At 43.4% G+C, this 12,182-nt stretch overlaps 1 protein-coding gene across 1 annotated transcript in view; it reads left to right on the top strand.

Moving 5' to 3' along the window:
- LOC119172022 (uncharacterized) overlaps positions 1 to 12,182 on the top strand; it is a 75,998-nt gene that overhangs the window by 17,995 nt on the left and 45,821 nt on the right. Inside the window, exons 4-5 of the mRNA XM_075886577.1 lie at positions 6,007 to 6,146; positions 7,163 to 7,271. Coding sequence (XP_075742692.1) covers positions 6,007 to 6,146; positions 7,163 to 7,271 — 249 coding nt within the window. The remainder of the gene's footprint in view (positions 1 to 6,006; positions 6,147 to 7,162; positions 7,272 to 12,182) is intronic.

Genomic DNA, 12,182 nt, shown 5'->3' with positions numbered 1-12,182 from the left:
CCACGAGCGCCGAGCCAATTCACACATAGGGTATATTAACATGCAGGGTGGTATGAACAGGCTGAAGTGGGAAGAGATAGAAGAAAAGCTAAGGGAAGAGAGGCCGATGGTATACGGTTTTGTAGAAACACATCTCAGGGACATGGAACAACCTCCGAACAATCCGGACCACGCGTGGGAATATTGTAATAGAACAGAAGGCAGCAGAAAGGGGGGTGGTATTGGGGCATTCATTCATAAAAGTACAGACTAGCAAAAGGTCAAGCAGGAGTGCAATGAACATTTATGGCTAAAAGGGAAAGTGGCAGGTCAAATGACACTCTTTGGTTTCGTGTACTTGTGGACGGGAGCAAAGGCCAGAGAGAAAAACCAGGCAATGGTAGAGTGTATATCAAAGGACATTCAGGAGTTAAGAGGAGAGTGCGAGATAATTATACTAGGAGATATGAATGCACACATAGAAGATATAGATGGGTATACCGAGCCGACAGGCAAACTGCTCATGGATATGTGTGAAAGGCTGGATTTGGTCATTTGCAACAGTACCGAGAAGTGTGAAGGGCAAATAACATGGGAGGTAGGAAGACTGCAGTCGACGATAGATTACGCACTGATGTCACATAGGATGTATGATAAGCTCAGGGGAATGCACATAGATGAATGTGGCTCCAGAAGTCTGAGTAGTGATCAAAAACGTATCAAGCTAAGTTTTGGAAGAGCAGTGAAAGTGGGAAGGAGACAAGATGAGCAACTACAGAAAAATTTTTATTCAGAAAGGCAAATTGAAATAGCCACTAAACAAATTGAGAAATTCATCACTGAGGATAATAAAACAGTGCGGACATACACGAATCTAATTAGACTGTTAGAGCTAGAGCTTGCTAAGGCACGTGACAAGTCACCCCGGAAACGAAGACACAAACCCAAAAGTTGGTGGGATGAGGAAGTTAAGAGAGCCATAGCAAAACGCCAGGAAGCCTCTAGAGAACACAGACATGCTAAGCAGCGCAGTGAACCGACAGCTGATGTTGAAAGAAAATGTGAAATCTTTCTAAGCTGTAGAAGGGATGCATCCCTTCTGATCAATAAAATGATTAGAAGAAAGAGAGCCAAGTGGCTGGCAGAAGTACATAAAAAAGATAGAAAGGCAGCTGCGAAATTTTGGAACCATCTAAACTCCCTAAGAAATGAGACGAGCCTAGAGCAAAGGTTTATAAGCTCAAGGTGCTAGGCTAAACGTGCGAAGCTATTGAATATATAAGAACAAGGGCGACAGAAAAATTTCAACACAGAAGTGCTTTATGCATCACAATAGACAAGGATGAATCAAGTGGCGCAATGGCTCCATTTTCACAACAAGAGTGGGAAAGGGCTCAAAAAAGGGTTCCTAGTAGTACATCAACAGCCCCAGATGACATTCCAACTATGCTGATACACGCATTAGGTCCAAAGTCTAAGCAGGCTTTGAGAGAGGCAGTGAGCAAAATAATAATCGATGGAGAGGTTCCCGATAGATGGAAACTTAGCAGGATGAGCATGATCTATAAAGGAAAGGGTGACAAAGGTGACATAAAAAACTACCGTCCTATAACAGTGACATCAGTGGTCTACAGGCTGGCGATGCAGATTATAAAGGGAAGACTGCAGGCATGAATAGAGGATGAGGGGGTGCTGGGGGAACTGCAGAATGGGTTTCGGAAACACAGGAGGTTGGAAGACAATCTGTTCTCACTGACGCAGTGCATTGAAATAGCAGAAAAGGAACACAGGCCCCTGTGGCTAGCATTTTTGGATATCAAGGGAGCGTACGATAGCGTGGTTCAAAAGAAATTGTGGGGAATACTGGACACACTAGGCGTGGAAGATGTAGTCACTATTTTTTAAAGGAGATCTATAAAAAATAACAAGGTAGTTATAAAGTGTGAAAAACAGGTGTCTAAGCCCACAGAGGTGAAACGGGAGCTTAGGCAGGGGTGTCCTCTGTCACCCTTGTTATTCATGATGTACCTACAAGGATTAGAGGCAAAATTAGAGGGAAGTGGACTGGGCTTCAACCTCTCTTTCGTCAAACAAGAAAAACTCATTGAACAGACACTACCAGCATTGATGTACGCAGATTATATAGTGCTAATGGCCGACAACAAGGAAGATTTGCAGAGATTGGTGGACATCTGTGGTAATGAGGGAGGTAGGTTAGCTTTCAGATTCAGTAAAGAAAAATAAGCAGTCATAATTTTTAATGACAATGAAGGTAGTGAGCTCAGAATACAGGAGGTCACGCTAGAGATAACAGATAAATATCTGGGCGTGTGGATAAGCAATGGAGCCACGTACTTTAGGGAACACGAAATATACGTGACGACTAAATGTAACAGGAATGCAGCGGTAATGAAAAACAGGGCACTGTGGAATTGCAATAGGTATGATTTTGTGGAGGAATGTGGAAAGGGGTCATGGTTCCTGGTCTGACGTTCGGCAATGCAGTCTTGTTCATGAGATCAGAAATTCAAGCAAGATTAGAAATTAAGCAACGTGGAATAGATGGGCTTGCCTTAGGAGCTCACTGGAATACACCAAATCAGGGAGTACAAGGTGATATGGGATGGACATCATTTGAGGGCCGGGAAGCTAGCAGCAAGATCAAATTTGAGAAGCGATTGAGAGAAATGGGGGAAGAGTGTTAGGCTAGGAAGGTATTCAGCTACTTGTACCTGAAGAATATCAATACAAAATGACGGAAGCGAACCAGAAAATTGACTGGTAAATACTTGCGAAACAGCAGGGGGCCAAACCAAAAATAATCATCGGTTAAGAAGTAGGTGAAGGAAGCTGAGACCGATAATTGGAGAATAGGCATGATTAAGAAGTCCGCACTGGAGATCTATCGAACTTTTAAGCAGGAAATAGCCAAGGAAAGGATCTATGATAATACTCGGGGTAGTTCTCTACTGTTTGAGGCCAGGACGGGAGTATTGCGAACAAAGACATATCGGGACAAATACGAAGGGGTAGACACGGTATGCAGTGCATGTGGAGAGGAAGAAGAAACTGCCGAACACTTGATAATGTTCTGTAAAGGGCTTCACCCTGTAGTTTAGGTTGATGGCGCAGAGTTTTTCAAAGCACTGTGGTTTAGGGACAGTGAGGGCAAAATAGACTTTAGGCGGGTCGAATTAACTAGAAGGAGGTTATCTGATTGGTGGGTAAAGTCAAGGCACAAGTGAAAATTGAACCCTTCGCTGCAAAGTACGAATCCTCAACCTCACTATTTAGGGAAAAAATTAATCTGGTTTTTGTTTCATTAAGTATTACGGCTTGGTGGCGCTAGCCACCGCCCGATCTAAAGGGTACAGCCATATCCATCCATCCATCCATCCGAATATATGATGAAAAGATGCGAGATGGTGGTACTTGGAGTGTTGACAAGATGGATGAACGGACACACAGTCAGATGCATGGACGGACACACGGATAGCTGCACGGATGGATGGACGCATGGACGGACGAACGCAGGGACGGACGCACGGATGAACGTGCGGATGCACGAACAGATGCACGCACGTATGGGTGGATGGACGCATGGATGGTAATGCAGACGGACGCATGGACGGACGGAAGCAAGAACAAAAATGGACGGACGGATTCTTCGCCCCAGTCTCTATCATACACCCTGTGGATATGCTGCCGTTTTTTGTATTGTAAAAAGGCAGGCTAAAGCCTACCATTCACAACCGTTAATGTCGCATCTTCCGTAGAGAGTGTAGTTGCTGGCCATTGCGCGGAGGCATATCTGATACACATTAATGGTGTCATCAAAGTCCGTGCAGCAATTGCCATATAGGAATTGTTCAGTACCATGCGAAATATCTCTCGAAGTCTCTGAGTCTGCAATAGTATGCATAGATTAGAATGCTGGTCGCCTTCAATGTGCGTAATAGGAAGCTTGCACAACCCAAGTATCGTGTGTAAATTCGTTTGACCAAAGTTTTACTACAGTATACGAATGATGTTCTCCATTATTCAGACTTTTCTTATTTCTTTTAATTTCATTGGTAAGTCTTTGCTTTTCAAGTATGCCCAAATACACTCCAGCGTTAACTCCTGCAATCATGTTACTTCAGCTCTATTAGCAAGAACGATACCTAAAATTTAAGTACTCATACTGTAGCCTTGATTGTAGCGATAGGTGGTATGGTGTCCACACACTGAGGCCTTAATTTTATTACTTTTAGCTGCAACCGAGTTGCGATATTTTTTTATCGCCGCTCTCTGCATACCACAGTAAACATGAATTTTCAACAAAAAAAAGAACAAAAGTGTTGCACCATTCCTAAAGCCTGCGTAATAACCATTTTATATCCAACAAAACACAAAGTGACAATAAAAAGCAGAATTCAAGCTCTTTCCAGCAAATCTAAAATAAGATCAACAGCACAAACGTAAAGAAAAGGGTTCTGTGAAAAATCTTGATGGTAGAATGGCAAGTTGGACTCACTGAAATATATGTGCAGCGCTAATGGCGAAGATAAAGAACACGGAGTACACAGGATGAGTGCTGTCTTGGAATTTGAAGATTTATTTCCAAAAAGAAACACAAAAAAATCACAGCATATCCATGGAGTGAATGATGATTGGTGGGGCGAAGCGTTTGCTAGTCCATGCGCGTTTCCGTCCGTCCATTCGTTCTTGCTTGCATTCGTCCATGTGTCCGTCCATCCGTGTGGCCGTCAGTGCTGTCTGTCTGTACGTCCATGCGTCCATCTGTCCATCCATTCATCTGTATGTCTGTCCGTCCGTCCATCTTTCTAGTGAACACTCCAAGTACCACCATATCTCACCTTTTCATTATGTATTCATCATATACAAGTACCACCATCCAGCGGACATTCTAAGGACTGTTCTTTCGGGCATGTGCCACCCATCCGTCCATTCGTTCATGCTTCCGTCCGTCCATGTGTCCGTCTGTGTGACCATCAGCATGTACATCCATGCGTCCGTCCCTGCGTTTGTACATGCATCCACCCATGCTTCCGTCAATGCGTCCATCCGTCCGTGCAGCCATCCATGCGTCCGTCCATGCATCTGTCTGTGTGTCCGTTCGTTGATCCAGTCCACACTCCAAGTACCACTATCTCACATCTTTTCATCATATATTCCGCATATAGAAGCACATAGAAGCACCACCATCCAGCGGACATTCCAAGGGCTAAACGAGAGGTGGCACATGCACACTTTCTTAAGGCTTGCGCTTCTTGTCTACTTTCCACCTTTAACCACCTCGAGTTGATGGTATTTACTAGTTCACAGTATTCATGGCACTGCGACCCAACGCTCGCCAAACCTTTCTAAAACCAAGGAGGTTACGCCCAGCGAGTATAAAGTAGTAACCCTTTCTTGTCAGATAGTGCTCAATGTACATGCCAATGGCTGCTGATTGGGAATTAGAGACAGGAGAATTAAGTTTTTAGTTAACGCGCACGCTGCAAATTTTTTATTGTTCAACAACGCACAGGAGAAATCTCCCACGGGCACCACCTTGCTGGTCAAAGCGTAAGACTGGTTACGCACTTCGACGAGGGACTAACGGGTGTCGCTTTAAGGAGCTTCGTCCCTAAAAAGAAAGTTGACCATAGCAGACTTGTGCACGCCTCCCAGCGGTAGCAAGCTGTTTCCTCTTTGCTGGTAGCTAGATCATTTTCGCTCTTGGCATTCGTGTAACTACGAGTACACACTCCTCGGTGACCGAGTCATTGCTGTATAATTAAAGTTCATCCGTTTTTCAGTTTTAGCTTAAAATGATGATGTCTACAAGTAAAAACAAATACGGAGCCTCCCAGCTTTCCGTCTCCTTCTGCTCGCATGTGCATGCGCTTACACTGTAATATGAATAAAGGTTGTTACAGCTCCGAAAAATAAGTGAAGGACACCCCAGTTAGGCATACGCACGTAAAATTTCTGTTGAAAGAGACGCGAAAATTGGTGTCTTTGTTGTTTCTTTCGTCGCAGGCAGCATGATGCTGAGTCACCTTGCCAGGAGGTTATGAGTCCGTGTCTAGATCATCACCCCGAACTGGAAGGCATGGAGCGACTCTACAGAGCGGTACACGAAGACGCCTGCAAAGACTCCAGCATGAAACTGCTCAAATGTGAGTCACTTTGGTAATTTTCAGGCAGAAAAACTTCTTTTGTGCCGTACAAAGAGAGACACTATCAACATAACCACTTTAAATTACTTATTGTGTCATAGCTACAGAGTCTCTTAGCCCCATTTGCAGTCGGAAAGTTGTGCAATAGCACTCACCACATAGTTTGGCGTTGCTTGGTTGCTGTATGCTGCAAAAGACAAGCTTTGTATGCAAAAGTCAGAAGGCCCACTTCACGATTGACATCTTCGTATACAAATTGGTTTTACATACCTAGAAGGACGCCGCGTAGCAACCACGCCAAGAATCGTGTGCGCTTCCTGTCACACCAACGTTGGAAATTCAAAAGCGGCTTGAAGGAAGATGGAAAATTGAAGGGATCGAAAATTCCTCAACACAGGGTGTTATCCTCAACTATCCAATATGGGCAAGCAACGAGCGCTTTAGACGAGCGCCTCTCGAGCACATCACACCACTTAATTTGCAGCAATGGAGTTACGGTTCAAACCGCAGGTCTCTCCAGACTTACTGGAGGAAACGCAGCTGCACAATTTTGTGTGATATGTACTCATGCCGTCGGGCAAAATTACGCGATGCAATTTCAGTGCGAAGGGTGATGTACCACACCGATAGGAACTCGAACAATACGCCAGTGCATATAGATGTAGCCCCTCATACTGTTTACAGAACACTTTGTTTTCGTTCGATATGTCAGACATTCTAACACCTTCGAGATGACGTTATGGTTACACCGGAAGTGATTACATCCATAATAGGAAATCTAGGTTGGTCTGCACGAGTTCGAACGTTATCTACATGACGAAGTGTCAACATTGTAGTAATAATTGTAAGGGCTTAACGTCCCAAAACCACAATATGATTATGAGAGACGCTGTAGTACAGGGCTCCAGATATTTTGACCCCCTGTGGTTTTTTTTTTAATTGGCCTTTCAATGACACATTTGCGAACTGTTTTTCGCGGTTTCATTTTCGAACACTCTCTCGTATCTTCTCCGCAGCATCTGTCCGATTGGGCGCATGCAGTCCGCTCTCACTCATTGTGACATGCCTGCGGAAAGAGATGGACAAGTTTGAGAACTCCACAATGGATGCCAAGAGCAGTTGCGAGTGAGTAGCTGGATAAATTATCTGCACCGTCTTTCAAAATTTACTGCTATTTTTTTGGTCGAAGCATCTATCCACGCAAGAGTTCTATCTCAAATGTTCGTGCACAGCTGTTCGCATGGACACACTAAATGCGAAAAAGCGACAATGAAGGAAAAATTATTAAACGGTCTTTCCAATAATCAATTCCAATTTTACAGAACAGTATTGCAATTTGTATAAACAGTGACAGTGTAAGTCATGTTATGTACAAAGATTACGCAAAAGAACAATGGGAAAGTTAGAAATCGGGTACTTATTTAAGTAAGCAGTGCCTATATAACCAATCTACATAAATAATGGTAGTCAATCACATATTCTAACCTTCAATTGAATAAGTGTTGCAGGGTTCCAAATCAGGTGCATAATTCTGCAAGCAAAGGTACAAAAACCACCTTCACTAGCGCCCCTTGCGGATGACGTCACGTGAATACGTCCCAATGAACGTCACATAGCACCTAGGACAAATTACTAGGCACGCTGATGATTGGCCACAATCGTTCACCGCGACGTCCCACGGTGCAATTTTTTGACGGTGCCCGCTTACACAGATATTGACGGAATTTTGCAGCTGCGCTAATAAGTTGTGTCACCGTTTGTTTGCTTCAAAGACCACAAAGAAAGGAGAAAAACTAAAATGTCCTTGCATCCATGTTTATTGATATGAGAAACAGCAAATAACCCCATTAATAAAGAGGTCATAATTTAGTTCATGTAGCGCTTGCTCTAAACATCTAGGGTAATTACAGCCTGTGAAAAATAAGAGAGGCAAGTATCATTATTTGCCTTGACTGCCGAGGCGAAGTATCATCACAATAATGAAAAAAAAAACGCCCCTCCCTTAAAACGACCATTTAGTTATCATGCCTTGACACAGAATCACACTCAGGCCTTCATCATACTAATAATGGTGCCGGAAACGATGAAATAGTTACAACATTGTCGTTATGAAGATTCTCTTATCCACAAACTTGTTGCAGTGACACCAGAAACCACGAGGAACATGTGTGTAACATCTCAAAACTTTTTACGTGGCGCATGCTGCTTAAGATAACTACTTTATACAAACTGCAGCTACACTAAGCCGCCAATAATGATCATATGCGGTCAGTTTACTGAATCTAGGTCAAGTACTAAAAAAACGCCAGGCCTGCACGGAAGGCGCAACACATGCAGTCACAGCGAAAGCTAGAAGAGCGGCCTTTGAGAGCCTTTTCTAAATACTCGCTGGGTAACTGCTGCAAGCACACTTGCTTGATACCCACTACAGCATTGTTATTAAACATTTTGGGGTAGTAGGCCGGCATTCGCTATGCTATTTTTTTTATTTTTGTGAGAAACCTTTTGTCCACTAAACACTCGCAAGAAGTTTTTTGCCAATTGTTGATGCAGTGGCTGACGACAATGAAGAATTAAGCCTAAAGTGGGTATGCGCCACAGTTAATAGAGGACCAAGAACAATCTTTTTTAATGGATTGGAGCACTAGACGGCCCACTCGTTACGCTATTCGCATTGTGTGATGACTGTTTGTTCTTTCGCTGTTTTGAAACGCTGAATAAGTCGTATCAACGCGATTGGTTTTCCGACATCAAGCCTGCCTAAGGCAAGTTTGCCAACAAGTCCCAAGCACCGGCGTAGCTCAGTAGTAGAATACTGGGCTGGTACCCAGCGGACTCGAATTCAAGCCCCGCTGTGTCATTAGTACTCAGTTTTCTTTTTTCTAATTTCGTGCGATGTGATTACGGGGGGTGGGGGGTGGACAACGCATACGCGGCGCCGCGCGTGACCCAAGCTTTGATCTTATAACACCTTTCTCTGTAAAAGTGGTTTTGAACATGTGTGTTCAAACATGAACGAGAAATATAGCTTACATTTATGTTTTAACACTTTGTACGCTTATTTCGAATGAATGACGCAGTCACGCACTGCGGACACGTGTCGCGCATTTGGTTCTCCAATTCAGAGTACAACGCAACAGAAATCCACTTTTCTTAAATTAAGATATGGCTGTAGCCTGTGGTTCTTACAGAATCTATAAATCCAAGGAAAAATAATCTCACATCAAAGTGCCGTGTCTTTCTTGGCAGAATATGTAAGATAGAAAGTTGCGAGCGTCCTCTGCACGCAAGACAAGGCGCGACTCTCCGTAGGGAGCCTAACGTTTTAACCTTCAGTCAGCGTGTACAGCAGCTTCACAGAAATATAATGGCATTGGGGCACATACGTCGTATATGCAGTGGAGTACAAGTTCTTCCCATATGCGTCCAATGACTCTAAGAATCATGACATAGGCACAAAACAGCGCAATCGAGGGCATGACTGTCGTGCACGGCCGCACATGCTAGATCGGTGAGCTCAACTGGCATCACAGAAGCAGAAGCAGCCGCACGGATGGCTTCAAGATCAGCGCTGAAGAGCTCGGACGGAATAGACTTTAACAGTTATCGCTGCCAGTAAATTGCGCAAAGTTCTGTAAGCGCTCGTGATTGCTGGCTCGATGCCAACACCACACGCGATCATCCTTCTGCACGTTACTTCCTTTATCGCAGTGAGAAATGGCTTGCGTATGCTCAAGTTCAAATTTCAATTCGGGGTGGCCCAGGCATGTTCGTACATGCATTGACCAAATTTCACTATGTGCTGCTTGTACGTATCTTTGAACATTGTGTGAAGTGTATTTCAATACTTCACCCTCTATCAACCTTTCGGCTAACAGCATAAATAAATAAATAAATAAATAAATAAATAAATAAATAAATAAATAAATAAATAAATAAATAAATAAATAAATAAATAAATAAATAACGCTTTATGTTCTGCTTGGCGAGAAAGGTCATTTTTCAAATATTTACCTTAAAGCAGGATTTCAAGTTTCAGATATATTTTGGTGGGAGTTGACTTTTCAATGCGTATTGCTGATGGCTGAAAAAATATGTTCGTAAACGACTCAAATTATAAAGACGACGACGCTTGTAAGTGCCCTTAATAGTCCACCTTATAGAAAGATTTTTTGTCTTGATAAAACTCGTCCTAAACATTACTTCTTTAATCTGTCGTGCCTACGGTTCAGATTATATATCCTGAATAAGACAGATTATGTCGCATTTCTGCCAGCTAAACTATGGGTCAACTGCGACACTCATGGGCTAAAAACATTTAACTGTTCCTATAGCGTAGAACACGCAGGTCACAGGATCAAATGCCGGCTGTGGCGGCTGCATTTTCGATGGAGGCGAAAATGCTGTATGTCTGTGTAGTCACATTTGGGTGCACGTTAAAGAAATGCAGGAGGCCGAAGTTTGCGGAGCCCTCCACTACGGCATCTCTCATAATCATGTGGTGGTTTTGGGACGCTAAATTCCACGATTTGATTGATATGTAGTATTTAACGTCCCAAAACCGCCGTATGATTATGAGAGACGCCGTAGTGAAGGGCTCCACAAATTTCGGCTTCCTGCAGTTGTTTAACGTGCACCCAAATATGACCACACAGGCATACAACATTTTCGCCTTCAATGGAAATGCAGCCGCTGCAGCCGGGATTCCATCCCACGACCTGCGAATCAGCAGCCAAGTACCTTAGCCACTAGACCATCTACGGCGGAGCCAATCCTACATATACAGGGTGTTTCAAGAAGTGTGTTCAGTAGTCTTTAAAAATCACGCAAGGAAGGTATCTGCGTGCTACTTGCGGCGTTGTCTTTCCTGTGGCAGAAGCCATCTTCAGATGCGTACAGACATTAATTGTGGCAGTAACTATAGAAACTACCAAATAGGTTTCAGTTCCAATAAACAAACATTTAAAAAGTGGACATTGCGTGCACGTTGGCGTATCAAGACAAGTTCGCGCTATACTCACCAGCAAAGGCCAGAGAACGGAAACTATCAAGCCGACAAAGCTGTGCACGTTTTTTTTTTTTGTATACTTGCAGGTGCGTCATATGACAAAACTATATATTCGCGACATTCGTCACTGACCACCAAAACATACCGGAGTGCTAATGGCAAAACATGCATTCGTGAAAAAAAAAACAATTAAAATTGCATTTTACCTGTACCTGCCCCTAAAATGAACCCAAATCTACACTGACTATGTAGCTTCAACAATAGTCCTATTCTGAACGTTATAGCTTCTGACTGTGGTGTTAAATTCGCCATATCATCCACCCTGACTGGTTTACAGGGATGCTAAGCTCTTTTTCATTGGCCTAAACTACTACGATTCCATAATTTAACAATTTTGCATAATTTAACGAAGGGAGAGATTAACCTAAATAACGCCGCAAACAAGCAACGAAGGCAACGGCACTCTTTACTTCGCGCGTTTCTCTTCACCTGGCCCGCAGCAATTGTAGAAATTAGCACAATTTACTTTTTAACCAATGGTGATAGCCGGTCGAGTCAACTTGGTGAATTCAAGCCCTTGTTAGGAATAGTCCATAGCCACTTTGAAATTTTGGAAAAGCGGCCACTGGTAATCCCCGCGGAGCGTTGCAATCTGGGCAATTTAGATGGAGCCTGGAGAAACCGAAACCGACGCACCAAACAGCGCATCCACCATTCACTTTGACAACACCCTGAGTGACGACACTGTTTCCCTCGCCGTTATCAACCGGGCACTTTGGCACTTCGCTTTGAAGCCGCTAATCAACACTAGCTTATTTTCTCTCACCAGCAATGTCTATATAACACAACATTTTCAGGCATATTCTTTTATTTTCAAATCACCGAACCTCAACCTCGTAGCAATCTACTGTCTTGTTTTAGCTGTCTTACTGCACATGCGATACCTTGTCTCCTGCATTCCTAAAAGAAAAAAAAGAAGTGCTGCACCTGTCATTCTCCAAACGTTATATTGGGGAAATGCAGCAAGA

Source organism: Rhipicephalus microplus, chromosome 1 (genome assembly GCF_043290135.1).
Source record: "Rhipicephalus microplus isolate Deutch F79 chromosome 1, USDA_Rmic, whole genome shotgun sequence".
In the NCBI taxonomy this organism is placed as follows: domain Eukaryota; kingdom Metazoa; phylum Arthropoda; class Arachnida; order Ixodida; family Ixodidae; genus Rhipicephalus; species Rhipicephalus microplus.
The sequence above is the reverse complement of the archived record's forward strand: the minus strand, read 5'-3'. Positions and strand labels throughout refer to the sequence as shown.